Source organism: Fringilla coelebs (assembly GCF_963513975.1).
Source record: "Fringilla coelebs genome assembly, chromosome: 3".
NCBI lineage: Eukaryota > Metazoa > Chordata > Aves > Passeriformes > Fringillidae > Fringilla > Fringilla coelebs.
The window spans coordinates 85,446,963-85,463,396 of NC_140030.1; the positions used below are offsets into that span (position 1 = coordinate 85,446,963).

The 16,434-nt window shown below is 43.5% G+C and overlaps 1 protein-coding gene across 2 annotated transcripts in view; it reads left to right on the forward strand.

Moving 5' to 3' along the window:
• DAAM2 (dishevelled associated activator of morphogenesis 2) overlaps nt 1-11,862 on the forward strand; it is a gene marked incomplete at its 5' end in the record, with an annotated part of 187,843 nt that extends 175,981 nt beyond the window's left edge. The window contains 3 exons of one of the 2 annotated variants that reach the window (XM_084203000.1): nt 1,373-1,504; nt 9,707-9,877; nt 11,236-11,862. In XM_084203000.1, the coding sequence (XP_084059126.1) occupies nt 1,373-1,504; nt 9,707-9,877; nt 11,236-11,451 (519 nt within the window). In that variant the 3' untranslated portion in view covers nt 11,452-11,862. The remainder of the gene's footprint in view (nt 1-1,372; nt 1,505-9,706; nt 9,878-11,235) is intronic. The other variant, XM_084203001.1, reaches the window with a different exon arrangement.
• Between the last annotated feature and the right edge of the window lie 4,572 nt (nt 11,863-16,434).

Below are 16,434 nucleotides of genomic sequence, written 5' to 3' on the forward strand. Positions count from 1 at the left end.
AGCTCTACATTGCCTTTCCTGCCCCTTTTCTCCTTTGTGGTCTTTCCTTGTGGTGGTTGCATTCTCTTTCCAACTTACACCAGACCAAAAGATATGTCAGATTTTAGGTTGTTGATGGCCAAAGTAGTTCTTGGCATTCAGCAGCACTGTATATAACAAATCCCAAGATGTTTCTCAGCACGGTTGCTTACAAACCTACCCTTAGGTGCTTATAAACCTACCCATTTGGCTCTGTGAACTACTATTTTGATGAGCAGCAACAGAGAGCACCCAACATGCATGGAGCTAGAGCTGCGGCCAGCACAAAAGTATTTTCCAAAGGGAACAGAGGGTCAGATCATAACTTGACCTGCTGCTTCATGCTGCTTTCCCTACAGAGAAAGTCAGGCTTTATCATTCCCACTGATTATTCAGCTGAGAATAAAGATGAGGCTCAGATTACAATTTCATTGTTCCCATGAGACTGTCAACAGCACACAAGCCAAGCACAGGCATGAGAGACATCCAGTCTCACTATAAATTAGTCAGTTTCAGGAGCTCTGTAGCTCTCTCCATGTTTCAAGCATGATGATTAAAGTAAGGGAAGAGATAGCTATGGGTAGTCTTGGCTTAAAACTAAAAAAAATGAGCCAGAAAGAATCTTGCAATCAAATTTTTTTCTTTTTGTAGGTAGCAGACAAATAGATCATTTTTTTCTATGGTTTTATGTATTCTTGTTAGTTTTACCACACCTCTTCTTAGCACAAATAGCCCCAGTTTATAACTCTGTCACTTTTATGATGTCCAGGCTAATGCTTAGCAGGGTGCTAACAAATGTTGCACCTGGCCTCTGTCTACTTGTCCTTCAGTGGAAAAATCAATTTTGATGTCTTTTTTGCTGTTCACCTGGTGCGTTTCAGATAAATAAAGAGGAGATCTAGAGCACATTTTCCCGAGTATATACAGCATTTTGATTGACCATAGGAAGAGACAATGGAGCAAAACTCACTATTAAAAGTCCTAAAGTCACTTGCTACACAAAACTCTTTATCATTTGTCATTTTTCATAGGGAAAAAAATGCAGCACTTCATGTAGTTGATGCTTAAATCATAAAGTTGCTTTAGAAGCTTAGCATGTTGATGGCTTTCTTGGGAGTGGTTGTCATTTGATGATAAGTGAAACTGTAACCAGGACCTTCCTTCATCCCACCTTGACCTCTCCTCTCTCACCTAAAAACTGACTTAGTGAGAAAGTGGTTTCTAAGTTAGAACTATGGATGAGTGTGGGAGCAGAGCATGCTCTGCAGTAAGTGAAACAGGTGGACTTTCCTGCTGCCTTTCTTATCACCGAGGAATCTTTGACACTTGCCTGTCTCTATCTCTTCTCTTTCAGGAGCTGGATTATCAGAAGAGACGCATGCGAGAATCAGGGGACAGGTTTGTTCCCGTGATGAGTGATTTCATCACTGTGGCCAGTTTCAGCTTCTCAGAGTTAGAAGACCTTCTCAACGAGGCTAGAGACAAGGTAAGAAGTCCTTTTGAAGTGATTAGAGTTTCATCAGCTCAGTCAAAAGCCTGAATTAAAATGGAAACAGTGATTTCCGGTGCTGGGACTGCCATGAAAACTTAATAGACATGAAAATTGTTTTTGCTGAAGTTTCTTATTTTTTCTAACATGGTTTATATCCATTTAGAACATATTTTAGGATTAAAAGAAGGCTCATGCTCTTACCCACTTCTTTCTAATCTTTTTTTGCATTATTCTTGTGTGGCATAGAATTGCAGTGGCAGTATCCTGCATAACAGGATACCACACCTTGCCACAATGTAGAAGGGAATGCCTTTTAAGCCATTGCTGAGAAAGGGGTCCTTTGTTAGTGATGGTGACTTCACATCTTTTTGCCTTCTTCTGACTGCGTTCCACCTTGCTCTTTCATCTGGAGACATCTGTGCTTTGTCTCTTTCCTTTAAAAATGGACCTGGTAGTTTGGTGTCCTAGTTTCAGCTGGGATAGGGTTAATTTTCTTCTCAGTGGCTGGTACAGTGCTACACCAGCTATGCTTGATCTTTTCCACTTCTCTGTGACTGGGTGTATTTCAGTACAAAGATAGAAATCCCAAATATGTGTGGTTTGTCTGAAGTTTTGGGTTCTTCTTACACACCCAGAACCACGTGCCTGTTTATTCTTCAGGTGCTGCTGCAATCATTTTGTCCTTTCAATCGTCTGCACCTCCATTACCAGACTGGTACACCTAAGGAGATGCTTGTTTTTGCTGATGGCTGGAATCTGGCAGTAATCCCTCTGTCTCTCAGCTGAATGAGAAAGAATTTATATGAAAAGATCATAAGCATATTAAAATGTTTAGAGAAGAGCAAGTTTTAAAGTAAATTATATTTAATGGCAAATCTGCCCTTGTTGGCTGCCATGTTAAAAGTGCTTGGCTATATGAAGTAAATGGGTTATTTCTTTTGGAGTGAATTGTTTCCACTCTGGTGTCAGTCCTTTTAGTGTTAAAGAACCTATTGCATTACTAATGAAAGCTGTGCTGTTGGATCAGTAGGCCTTAGATTTTGAAAATATAGGCTGAGGATCTTGACAGTATGACTCCTCATTCAGCCAGTTCCTCTGCAGTAATGTTATTTTGTGTTTCAAAAAGTTTTCCTTTCTGTGGAGATAAACATGGTAATAGTGACTTGCAGCTGCAAACACCGGAGCCACCGGCTGTCAGTGTGGGCTGCCCTGGCAAACACCAGTGGGGTAGTAGCTATTGCAACACTCAAAGGGCAAAGCTGGGCAGTCTAACACCACTAAAAACATTCTGGGGAGAATAGCATGACTAATTTTTTCATAGTATCATAGAATGGTTTGGATTGGAAGGGACCTTAAAGATCATCTAGTTGCAACCTCCTCCCCCAGCTCTGGGCTGGGACAGACTGGGTTGCTCAGAGTCCCCTCCAGCCTGGCCCTGAACACTTCCATTTTTCATTGTTGTCATGTTGTTCGAGAAAATTCAAACTACTTCCAGCATAATAATGTTCACGCCATACTGGCTTTCTAAGCACAGAAAAATACTTTACATTCTGTGACCCCCCCCTAAATTTACTGAGAAAAACTTGTTTTTTTATGGTCTGGGCGCCTTTGTATTGTGACTGGGTAAAGTTTTCAACTTCATTACAGTTAGACACACATTTCTGGAAAGATACTAACTCTGTCCATGGCTTAGACTGCACACTTTTGGTTTGGTGTTAAAGATGGTGGTGCTCCTCTCTTTTTGGCACACCAGGACAAAAACCCAATGCAGATTCTTTATAAGTTCAGTTGGGGGTTAAAAACCAGCAAGTGGTACATGTCCAGCACAGCAATACAAGTTTCCTTGATCAGACACTTTCAGGAAAAATGCCATTCTTTTGCTTTAAAAATAACCAGAGAAACTCCCTGCAGACAGACCAGTATGTCTGGAAGTTGTTGTACGCTTTTTTAGACATAGCCAACATAAAGCACTCAACATAAAGAGATGTTTTATTTTAATGACTATAACATGCTTAGGAAACGTTACTCTACCTTCTCCTCACACACCCTTGCTATGTTTGAACACACACCATTCCAACTTTTGCTCAACCTATGGCTTTGGTTCTTCTCCTGGCAAAAAGCTGCTTTTGGACTCCAGTAAGGGAACTGTCTGTCCTTACCAGTGTTGAGCTATTTCTCATGTTTGCTTCATATTATTTTGGCCCTCTCTTCTTCCTCTTTTTCCTCTTTTCTTTCTTAAAAAAGGGAAAAAAAAAAAAAAGGAAAAAGCTGGAAATTTTCAACAAACCAGATGTGCTTTGCAAAGCTTATAACATCTTCCAACCTCAATAGGCTCTCTGTGCTTGTTGAATCACAAGCTTTTTTCTTACCATGGAAACATAATGGAACTAGCCAATTAAAGGAAGAGAAGGACCAAGACATCTGATTATCCTGTTCTTTTTTTGATTTCTCAAAGCAAAGAAAATTGAGCAAAAAGGTAGTGGGGCAGGGAGGACTTTGAATAATATCCAAACGAGCCTAGGAAGAACTGGTCTGACTCACAGATTTATTAATAATAATGAAGCCCTAGTTTTAACAGCTGGAGTTGGATATCCTAAATTTAGATGTGGTTAATTGATTACCATGAGTTAATCAGAGCCATGTTTCCTCAGCTGGGATTTAAAATAATATAACTTATCTTTTCAAACTGGGGAAGTTTTATATTTTTAAAAACTTTTTCAATATTAGCAGAAGTAATTTCTTTAGTGATGGAAACAATCCATTACCAAGGTGTGGTGCTGACCTTCTCAGCAGACGATATTTTTCACAATTCCATGCAGTACCTTTTTGGTCTTTTTGCTTGAACAGAACCATTCAAAGTCAGTGGCCATGGGGTGGAAGTGATATTTTAAATTTAAAGGGCCAGGTTGTCAGATGCAGGCATCCATGTTTGCAGAAGAAGCCTTGTAACTGTACTTATCTTCATGCAGTAAACAGATGGCTTGGTTAAGAACGGATTGAAAACTTAGACCAACTCTCTAAACAGGCTTTCTAGCACAGCTGGTTCTTGTTCTTTTTGTGTTTTTCTCACTTTCAATACCAGTTTATAAGGGAGTATATAGATTAGATCAAGGGATAATGTTTTCTGCCATTTTCCATAAACTGGAAGGTGGGGGCAGGAGAAAGTGAAACTCTGCCCTGGAGTCCTTCACCAATTTTTATGTGTTTGAACAGATGAAAAAAATGATTTTTTTTTTAACATAAGAAAGAAGAGGTTGAATTTTATTCATGAAAATTTTTTCTCTGATTCCTGTGGGAAAGCAATGAAAATGCCCAAGCAGAGGAAGAGTAACCTCCTATGGTATGAATTTTATTTTTCTACTTGAAAAAGGTGACATTCGTCTGTATGAATCTTTACTATGTACTTAAATATTGACAGGTATGAACTTAGATCACTAGACTTCCTCAGAACTGTTCTGCTTTGTGCTTGGTTTATAAGAAACCTGGTTTTAAGACACTTTGGCTCTTGTAAGGAGTACAAAGTCTGCTTGGTCAGATATTGCCCTTCCTGTGCTAAATGTCAAACTTAAGCCTCCCTATAGAGACACTGTGGAGACTACTGCCTGGGCAAAGTGGGTAGGAAAAGTGTCCATTTCCAGTCTTTCTGATGACAGTTCCTCTCAAGTAAGGTATGATGGAGAAAGTTCACAATCTGCACATACATTTAATAAGATTAACACTTACAGTAACTGTTTTGAAGACCAGAAAGGCAGTGAAAGCTTGCTGAGTGAAAACTGTTTAAGAAAATAGTCATTAGTGGCAGAATGCTATGAAGCACACAGAAATGCTATTCTCCAAGTGCTAGTTATAGGCTGTGCACTTCAGTTATGCATTTTGGGGACTGGTGTTTTCTGTCAGCCCCTGGGGAAATGAATAAGGAATGTATCACAACGGAGACTGAGAAAGATGAAGTATTCTACAAAGGACACCACCAGCCATTTGGTAAATAAATCACACAGCTGTTGTACAGTAACTTAGAACGTCAGATGCTGCAGTGCAGGTAGGCATCTTATGTATGAGAGAAGTTTAAAGCATCTATAACTCAATGTAACTGTTAAACTCCTCGGAGAATCCTTTAAGAGCATCTAGGCAACTAGAAGAGCTGGGTTCAGCCCTGCCTGAAATTGGCAGGCCTCTTTCCATTAACTGATGTGAATTTGTCCCATAAAGAGAAAAGACATTTATTTGACCTGCCTCAGTACTGAATTGGTGTCTTCATAAGAGCACACTCAAGAGTACTTGTCTGAGGAATACAGTTCATGTTCCATGGCTGCATGGTATAATTCAGTTGCGTATTGGCTCTTCCCACAACAGCAGACAGCATAGACAGCAGGAAATTTTTATCATGGCTGTTTTTCCTTCTCTTAGAGCCCCATTCCTGCCGTTTCCAGAGGTCTTCTGCCACTGTTTAACATTTCGTTGGCAAGAACAGCAGAGTTTGTGTGTGCTGCTGTCCCGCTTTCCCTCTCCTTGCTAAAATGGCTTTTTAAAATAAACAACTGTCTAAACGATTTGCTTTGGCAAGAGGATAAATTCAGTGGAAAGTTTGGCAGAGGAAGCAGAACTGGCACTGAGCTCGTGGACCTGTTATATCATGGAGCTTGGGGGCCCTTATGGTGCAGAAATGAAGTTTTTAATGAAAAAAGATATACCATTCTGTGTTGCAGTGGAAAACCTGCTGAAACACAGTTTTCCATTTTGCTTTTTCCCATGTCATTTGTCCCCAGATGACTTCAGGAATAAGCAAGTTTCAGCCCTTTTTCCACAATATTAGAGCACATCACAAAATTCTGGGAAGCATTTTTCATGCATGAGGACTTAGCTACAGATTTCACAACTGTGCACAAGAGCTGGTGTTGTTTGGCAGGGAATCTGGCCATGGAACAGTCAAGCAATCTGCGCACGGTGACACAAATCCCGTGACAGAGAGCAAAAGAGAGGGCTGTGATCCAGAGCACCTTGGTCTGTGCCACTCTGCCTCTTAATGCCCTGAGTGAGGCAGGCAGTGTGTTTTTAGCCACTGTGGGCAGGTAGAAGCCTGGGCTTTTGGCAGCATTGTGGGGGCTGTCTGTGGCAGCTCACTGCCCCTCATTCCAGCGCTGATGCTTTGGAGAAGCACATGTGGTTGCAGAACTAGAATTACAGAGAAGTAAAAGAATAAAGCCAAAGGGGTCTGTTGTAGTTTAAACAGTGAAAAGACAGCATGTGTCTCTTTACAATAGTGCATTACATTAGTGCAGTTGTTGTACAGATGTGAACAACTGCTTTTTGCCATTTGCTATATCAGATCAGTGGGGCAACACTTTCTGTTCTGTAACCAGTGGAGAGCACAGTGCTCAGAAAGGAAGCATGAATTCCCAAGCCACATCATGGGCAGAGCTGGCAGCAGAAGCTGGATCTCCTGACTTGCCTTCCTCTGCTCAGTCAGCTTTTTTTCCAGAGAGGGCAGAGAAAAAAGGAGAATGTTTATTTCAGTGAACTCCAGATTTTTCCTTTTGTAATTATTTTAGGTCATCCAGCTCACAGAATTTTTGCTTTTCAGTCTTTCACTGCTTTACAGTAAGTGATTGTGACCTCCTAAGCCCTGTGTTTCAGGGCACCAAGGACAGGCTGTTCTCAGCCTCCTTGCTGCTGCTTAGAGACTGCAACACCTTAAACTCATGAGTGTGTCTGGAAGGCTCCCAGGCTGCTGAGACTTTCCAGCACAGCAACACTGTTCCTCCTCAGAGTGGCAGTGGAGAGGCAGTGGCAAAAGCCCCTCTTGTCAGTGTGACATGAAGTAGCTGGTCCTAGTAGTTGGGTGACAGGCCTCGTGCAGAACATTTGCAGACAACACCACCCTCTAAAGGAGACTTCCATATATGTAGGATCCAAGAGCCCCAGGCAAGGAACCTCTGCCTTTTCAACCTCCAGCTTCCTTAAGTGACTAGGAAACCCCTGTGGACATTCATGGACTCAACCAGCTCATTTCTGTGTGCCCTCTCACTCACCTTTGCTGAGCACAGGAGGAACACAGGATGGAGGAGTGCATTGCAAGGTGCGACAGCCATCTCCTGTGATCTACCCCTGACTTCAGGCTTTGCAGCAGTTGGACAAGCCTTCTTTCTAGCTGGCAGCTCTAATCACTGCTCTTAATTTATGCTTTACTTTCAATTTTCACAGGAGCTAATGACAAGTTAGGTGGGAAGAGATTCCAAGTAGCACATCCTCTGTGAGCAATGAGCTTCAGGTGCTCTGTTTGTTCAAGCAGTCGTGGCAATGCCTGTGCTGAGGTCTTTCTCTGGCACTTTTCTGCCTCCCTGGCTGATTGTCACACTGAAGCAAGCAAGATGAGAAAACAGAGCATATGGAGATGCTTTATCTCCTTCTGTGGTATTTACAGCCTGTATGCTCTCTGCCAGAGATCTGGTGCTGGTTCAGCATGGGTTACTATAGACTGCTGCACTTCTCTAATATTCAAAACGTGTATTATATACAGATAAAATTACAGAGAGGAGTGGGGAGAGGGTGTAGGTGGGAATACTTGTGTGTATGTCTTCAGAGGCTTCAGAGAAAAGAGTTAAACAGACAAGTAATCTGTTGCTGTTTCTATGTAGTTTCCTTCAACTCCTGCCATGTTTGGTAGCTCAAAGCAATTTGCATTTCTTCCAACACTTTTTTTCCAAGATTCTTTGGGTTTCTTTGTTTGTTTCTGGCTGAGAACACAGCCTTTTTAAAGAAAGAAAAAAGAATCTATTGCTTCAAACTGCTTTGTGGGCCTGGCAGGGATAGCAGAGAAGGGGAGATGCTGAATCTCTCAGGCTGTGCCAGAAGGAAGTTGCTTTCTTTGGAGATTTCTTCCCCTTGCAGTTGACTGGGAGACATTGTTTATGCTTTACCTGGTACAGGGCCAGAGGGGTTTATAAGACCTGCTTCCAAACTCATTTTGTGCTGGGATCAGAGCCTGAACTGTTCTTACTGTCTTTTCCATTCTGCAAGAGCACTCACATAAGGAAAGGGAAACTGGGCTGTGTTAGTGTGCACTGAAAACACGCATCAGAGAGCTCGAAGACGGTCCATAGCCTGGTTTGGTAAATGTCGAGGTTTGTAAGGATGCTCTGCAGTTGTGTGCTGAAGTGCAAGCAGAGAATGCTGGGGAAGCTGTGCATCAGGGCACAAGTCCTGTCAGGAGCGTGTTCCTGGGGCTGCCTGCTGCAGCACAGAGGAGTGTGAGGGAGGGTGGCTGGGCAATGCATGTGTGTCCTTACACAGCACTTCCTGTGTGTGTGTATGTGCTGCTGACAAGACTACATGTGCTTGCATTTGAGTGCATTTTGGTGAGCAATGAGACATGTTGGGAGTGTGAGAGTGCAAAGGAGAGACTACAACTACTGCTGGACTGATGTCCAAGAGCCAGGGGTTGCTGTGAATTTACCATATCCCCATCAGGACTGCCCTGTGACTGAAGTCCTGCCAGTTGGCTGCCTCCATATGTGTCCTGCAGCCTCAATATTTGCCTTTTAAAATAAAAACCACTTGTGATGTATTCACTCTCTTTTAAGTCTGCCTGGGAGCCCTGGCTGCTTTCCTTGACCCTCTCTCATGCCTTGTCTGTCTATAGTCTCCTCTCTCCCGGGCAACACCCTGACTCAGAGGACTCCAGAGAGATGGATGACATGACAGAAGGTTTCACAGAGGACAGACTGTAGCTTTATTGCAAAAACCTTTTACCTCCAGGCATTTAAAAAGTGGATTTGAAGGGAAGATGGAAGGGGAAAGTATGGACTAAAACTACTTGTTTCCCCAACTAGCTCACTGTCTTCCATGCCCTGGCTGTCCTGCAGCTGCAGCCAAGATGTGGCCACAGTGTCATCCTCTGAAATTACTCTGTTGCCCTCAGGAGCTAAAGATCACTTTTTCTACCAGTGGACAGTTAGTGCTCTCCAGCACTATTGCTGCATGTTGCCCAAAGGATATCCAGGAGAGCAGACTCTTCAGGGATGGAGGCACCTGCCTTAAGAAGATGCCCTTCTGTTGCTGGGGGTAGTTTCTGCTCTTGCCACGTGAATGCTCCGAGGGTATTGAATTACATGGTGTGGTTACTCATAAGCTATCCTTGCTGTCTTCGCCAGACTGCCTACCTAATTATGGCTCTTGTGTTTTCTGCCCCCTTGACAGTATGCCAAGGCACTGAAGCATTTTGGAGAGACCGAGGGCAAGATGCAGCCAGATGAATTTTTTGGCATCTTCGACACTTTCTTGCAGTCATTTGCAGAGGCCAAGCAAGATCTGGAGAATATGAGGAAGAAAAAGGAAGAGGAGGAACGCAGGGCACGCATGGAGGCCATGGTGAGGATCTGGGCACAGGAAGATGTTTCCTTCCCTCACTTTTTCATGCCTTGAGAGAAATCCCAATGCTCACATCCTGTCCCTGTTTGATGTTCTTCTTCCTGACATCTCTCTTTGGAATCGTTCTGTTCTTATATATGGCATTTTCCCTGCTGTTTTGTCAAATCTCGAGGATGTGCTGTTTGACTCCCAAATTACCTCCTTTTGGATTTAGATACCAAATCTAGCCCAGGCATTTTTGCCCTGGGACTTTGCAGGATGGGGTTGCTACCACCCCATGCCAGACTCTTCTGCTTTTAGGCAGCAAGAAAAGAAGCCAGATTTCCTTCAGTCCTGCCAAGCTGGTCAGCTTCCAGTCAGATTCCATCATCATCTGCTGTGTGCCTGTCATCTGACAGTGCACAGTGACACAGCAAATGCCCTGGCACCTGCTGCAGCCCACACCACCAGTATTTGTCTCTGGCCAGCCTTAATGCCTTCGTTACTGGGGCCGTGTCTGGCCTTGACGTGGCAGGAGAGCTTTCTGTGGGTTTTGCTGCTGGGAGACAGACATGTGTGTCCCCAGGGGTTGGTGTGAACCAGCCTCCCCTCTAACCCCAGCCTCTGTGCTGCCTGAGAACTCGCAGTCCCTTGCCTCCTTCCCCGCTGCTGCCACCTCAGCCCCTGCTGCTGCCAGGGCCCCAGGCCGCGCTGCGGGGAGTTGCTGATTTAAATGTGTGCTGAGCCAAAAGCAGTGGGTTTTGCCTTTCAGAAAAGGAAAGAGGTAAAACACTGGGATTCCAGCAGTGTTACTGTTAGACACAGGGATAAAATGCTTGAGTTTCCTCTCAGCCAGCCTGGAAAGTTCAGGGCCTGCTGTTCAAGCGCTGTAGGCCTCACGTGCCGTGAGGGAGGCCTTACGGAAAGATCGTCCTGCAATGTGGGGGTAGCATTCGCAGAGTGGGACACCTGCTTCCTGATGGCCACCACCATCCCTTGCCAGTTCTACTGATTCTGGAGCTGAGCAGTGGAGAGAGAGAGCTGAGCTGGCGCTGTCCTGCTGTAAAATCAGTGCAGAACAGCAGCAGCATGGAGAGATCCCCTCTGTCCTCTTGCTGCAGGCCGACTGTGCTTTGTGAGGCAGACGTGTGCTGCTACTCATTCCTCACTTCTCCTGCTTTCTTCTCGCCTGTGTAGAAGAGAAGCCCAGCATGGCCTCTTGTTGCTCTTGGCACAGGTGATGGCCTTGTGGATAAGCTCCTACTCTTTTTTTTTTCCCCCTAATCTGCGCTGATGCATTTTAGCTACTTTTTGGCAGTGTACCTAGTGATCTGGCATCTTTGTTAGCTAATCCTAAAACTCTGTGTCCTTCTCCACAGCTAAAAGAACAGAGGGAGAAAGAGAGGCGACAAAAGAAAGCAAAAGCTGGGAGCATCTCTGAAGAGAGTGGGGAGTTTGATGACCTGGTGTCAGCATTAAGGTCGGGTGAAGTCTTTGACAAAGACTTATCCAAGCTCAAGCGTAACCGCAAACGCTCGGGGAACCAAGGCTTAGAGACAAGCCGTGAGCGGGTGGTGACAAAGCTAAATTATTAACTACAAGAGGAAGAGAAATAATCAACCAAAAGAAGGTGATGAAAAAGTGCAAAACAAGGAAGATGAATGTGTGTGATGGCGCCTGGCTGACAGCTGCCCCAAAGGCTTTGGTCTGTAGCTAGAGACGTTATCTTTCCATGATCAGCTTTCCTCTCACCCCTCTTCTGTGCTCCTAATTTGAACCATTATAAAAGTGCCTCTGTGGATCCAGCAGGGCCTGTGGGCCATGCAGAGCTGACAGATTGGCTTCTGTGAGTGTGTTGTGTCATCAAAGGTCTCATGGTGATGACAGAAAGTACTTGGGCCTTGCAGACAGCCTCACAGCTGGAACAAGATAATTGTGTGCCAAAGTAAAAACTAGTCATGATCTCCATCTTGCTGATAACAAGGAAGACTAATTTCAGACCAACTCTGTAAACAACTACCACTTCTTCAGGATCTAGACTGGCCTTCAGGGGTTTGTTGGGATGTGGTTCTCAAGTTTCCAATTCCCTTCTAGAACTGGATTTTATAAGCCATTGATTAGCACCTGAAAAATGCATTTAGGCTCATGTCCTGTATGGTATTTTTGTGTGGCCTACACAGTCCAAAGCAAGTGAAGCTTAGAAGTCTTCAGTTTCTGTAACAAAATGAAAATCAAGAATCAGGATCAACGTACAATAAATTGCAAAAGTCTTTCGGATTCTGCTTTGCTAGGAGTTCTCCGGAATTTCTTGGTGGTTGAGTTTCAAGGCTATAAAATGCATCTCCTTGGAAAGAATCTCTGGCTTTCCTTTAGAAAACTAAGCCACTGCCAGGTTGGGATTACAAGGAGATGACCGTAGAGTCTGTTGTCATTGCTGGAGGCTGGCAGAGAATAAGTGGAAAATTTCTTATCTCTTTGTGCAAGATTAGAAATTGAGAGCTCCCTAGTATCATCCACAGGTCTCCAGTAGCAAACAGTGAACAGGTTCACTGCCTGCCAGAAGTGAGATTTCTTTTCCACTTGATGCTAGCTGTGATTGCTGTTGGCATGAACTGGTCTTTCTGTCTAGCAGCCTGACCTCCGCTGCACAAACCCCACTCCTGCTGAGGGGAACCACATCACTCAGAAGGGTGTGAATGGTGTCCAAGGAGAGCCTTGGAGCACGCTGGCCTTTTCATTTTGAAGAAATCACTCGGGATGAACCAAGGGAGAGCCCCATATTAAAACTGAGAGTTTTTTTGAGGAGGACACAGAATTGTGTAAGCCAATTAGGCTTTGGAGTTGAGTCAATTCAGAAGAAACAAATAAATTTGTAGTTAAGTTACGTGAATTAAATATATAAGAAGAAAAGCAAAGAACTGAAGAAGAGGCTTGAATTCTGTGTGTCTTCATGGTTCTAGGAAAGGGATTGGATTGTGTGGGCTGTCATGGCCTTTTTTTTTACCTTTTTTTTTTTCAAACTTGTCTTCTTTTTTATTATCTTCCCTGGAGAAGGAAAAGAGGAAAAGAAAGAATGGTGATGGATTCTTCCTCCTAGACAGGAAGAAAAGAGAGAACATTTGAGAAGAGGGACCCACCATCTACTAATTCCTGCATTAGTCGATAGCACAAAATGTCAAGGAATCCCAGGGAAGTTTAATCGTTTGGTTTGATTTTTCTCTGAATGTCACTTAACCTCAGGCTCTGCACTGAGTCTGCACAACAGAACTTCCTCTGCAATGCACGCTGCCTGATCAGTATTACACACTACAATGTTGGAGAAGCAAACTGTGGTGGTTTTCTGAACACTTTGAGAGTTAAATAATTATGTAAACTATTAAAAGGAAAAAAGAGAATTGAGAGAAGAGAAGCAAAAAAGTCAGAATTGTTAAACTCTGATGTTTCATTGTTTACTGGATTTTGAGTCTCCCGCCCCAGAATTTCCCTGTTTAGGACATTCCAGACTGCCGCGCCTCTGTATAATACTCATCGTAAAGAGCTGGTATCTTACAAGAGCTGGGTGCATTCTCCTCCCTTAGTATCCCACTCCCCTTCTGGGATTAGCTATTAACAGCAATGCCTATTGCAGTGGACACAAGCACCTTGTAGAAGAAAGACTATTTCATAAAGGTTTTTGAAAGTTTAAGAAAAAAAATCTCACTTTTTTAAGCATTTTTATTTTAAATTACAAATGGATTTTTAGAAATGTCTCTTGTAAATTATATTAACAAGCTCCTTGCTGCTCCCTGAAGTAGACTTGCTATATATCCCAGCCGTTTTGTTTGTCTTGTTTTAAAGCATGCCATGTAACCTATGCCATGTAAGCCATATGAGAGGTGGTAATATGTGCCAAATTGGTATACAGTTGAGTTTAGATTTTAATAATCCCTGAATTCCAAAGATTATGCTTTTAGGCATTAGAACATTGTAGGGGTTTTTTCCTCCCTCTTTGTTCTCCCTGGGTTTAGGACTCACCCAGAACTTCACAGGTAGTGCCAAGGTCAGTCCTAGTCCAAGATGATGTGCAAGTGCAGCTGCTTGCTTGCTCCCCAGGTACTTGTTTGATAAGGCAGACTGTCAGCGTGGCAGCTGCCAGAGAAGAAACACCTCAGGGCAAACCCGTTGACTATAAATACAGCATTTCCCCTGCCCCGGTATTTGTCAAACCAGGTTTGCGCTGTGCTTTCTGAAACTGAAGTCACTTTGCCAGGCCCAAATGTAGCAAAAGCAGAGATAGTAACAAATCCTCTGTCCCTTTGTGTACACAGTTCAGCCCTGATTTAAAGAGGTCCTGTATGATGGTACTCAGCAGCATTCCAGCCACACTAGGAGTCAAAGAAAGCTGCTATAGTTTTGCCACTTCTTTAACTCATACATTAATAATGAGAGATTGTGCAACTGTTGTAAGTCAGCTGTGGGATCTTTAAGGGGATGGACAGAAAGCTCAGAGTCATGCCCTGATTCAACGCAGCTCAACTTTCTCAGCACTCCAGTGCTGCAGGCTCCCCGTTTTAAATCAGCAGTGGTGGCCAAAAGCTTCATTCAGTGCACTGGACAGTCCCCCAGGCTCTTGACTCCATGGTGAAAGTTCATAAAGAAGGTTTAGGAAAAGCTCAGTTTCACACTGAGGCAAGCAGTGTTTTCATACAAGTGGTGACAAGCAGAGGTCCATTAAATTATCTACTGTATGAGATGAGATTACCCACACAGAAGATAAGGAAAAATTGGCTCTGCTGTAGGGCCTAGCATCAAATTCTTGCTGAACCAAGTTTGTCCATGTTTCTCATCTCTTGGGTTCTGTGAGTGCGTATGATGCTCTCTTCTTCAGCAGTTGTAGCTGAGTTGCCAGGTGCTGAAGGAGAAAGGAAAATCTTATTCCTGAGTAGGTTTAGGAAGCAGTCTGAGGTCTAACATCACTGGAGAAGCTGGAGGAGAGCTAGGGTCTGCTGTTGTCCTTGCACCTGTGCATAGAACCAGTATTTTAAGAGAAGTCACTCTGTGGTTCGAAATAAGTGGAGAAGAAGGAGATGTGAGAAAAAAAGGCATAATTGAGGGCTTGTTCTGCTTCCTCCAGAAATACAGTAATTGCTGACTTTATGATGAAGTTCCTCACACCTAGAAGAGGTACTTCCTAACTCTCCCTAGAATTTGTCCCTAGAGGTCTAGTGCTCACTCACCTTTGTGTCTCTGCATTGTTGCATGAGAATGAGCTCAGTAAAGACTGAAGAAGACTCCCTCCCCCTTCTGCTTGCTTTGAACTGAGTCACTCTTCTCAGTCTATTGTGTCTCTAGAAATGCTACAAGGTAAAGTGACTTCAAGGAGCAAGACCTTTCCATGCTCTGTAGCACAGCCATTGTCCAGGCACCAGTTCCCTACGAGAGCAGAAGTAGGACTAGTGTTCAGGGCCGAGAGACTTCCTCACTAGGGAAAAAACCTGGATGTATTTCAGAAGCCTTTCTGTAATGTGTTCACAATGTCTGAGGAAGGGAAAGGAATTGCAAAGGATCCTGGTGGGAGACTGTGGGGCAGGTGTTTCCATAATGATCAGCCCCACTGGCTAAATCTTTCCTTTTTTTTAGGAAAGATCACACTTTGAGTTGGATCGCACGGGAAAAGCTTGTGTCAGGAGTTTCTGTGAGGGGAAATGAGATCCGTTGTACAGTAGATGATGTACATGATATATGCAGTTTTGTTTCTAGGTTGGTTGTTTTGGGTTTTGTTTGTCTGTTTGTTTGGGGGTTAAATGATTTAAAAAAAAAAAAGGTTTTAGGAATCTCTAAGGGGAACCTGTAAATCTGACACCTCTATTTATTTTGCCTTATTTTAGTTTGCTATGTTTGTATGTATGTATACACTGCATTACAGCAAAGACTATTGAGACTGTGCCAGGGCATTACACCAGCTGGAGAGTGCCAGGCCAAGGGATGCAGGTGAGCAGTCTTGGTGTGTTAAGGGAGGGAGGAAAAAAAACCTTTTGGCTTTTGTCATAATTACTCTGCCCCTGGTGATCCTGGTTCTGGGAAAGCTCTCATTTTAAAGCTTGTGATGATCTGATGGAGGCTGGGTATTTTAGAACACTTTCTACAAAAGATATTTGTTTTATATCATGCGTCATGATGAGAAGATTGAAAAGAGTTAAGGTGCATAGTTGCACGCCCAAATTTCACCCTTCCACACAAATTTGGTCCATAATTCCAGAGAAGCTTGGCTAGATGGCCAGAAGTGGTTCATGCCCTGTAACTTCTCACCAGATTTAACACACTAGTGAGAAAAACTGGGACAGTTCTCCTTCCTCAGAGTTAATATTCCTCCCTGTCTTTAAGGCCAAAGAATGATTTAATTTGTTTTACCTCTTTTGTCCTCCAGCCCAGGTTACCTCAGGTAAGCAAAATCTTTCTACTGATTGGTTTGTTACCCATGGAGTCTCTGGCAATCAGAAGGTGTTTGGCCATGGCTCATATGCTTCTGTGCTTGACACAGGAGATTTCTGATTGCCTGCCATGCAGAGAGGTAGTCTCCATTGACCACCCTTGTTTCT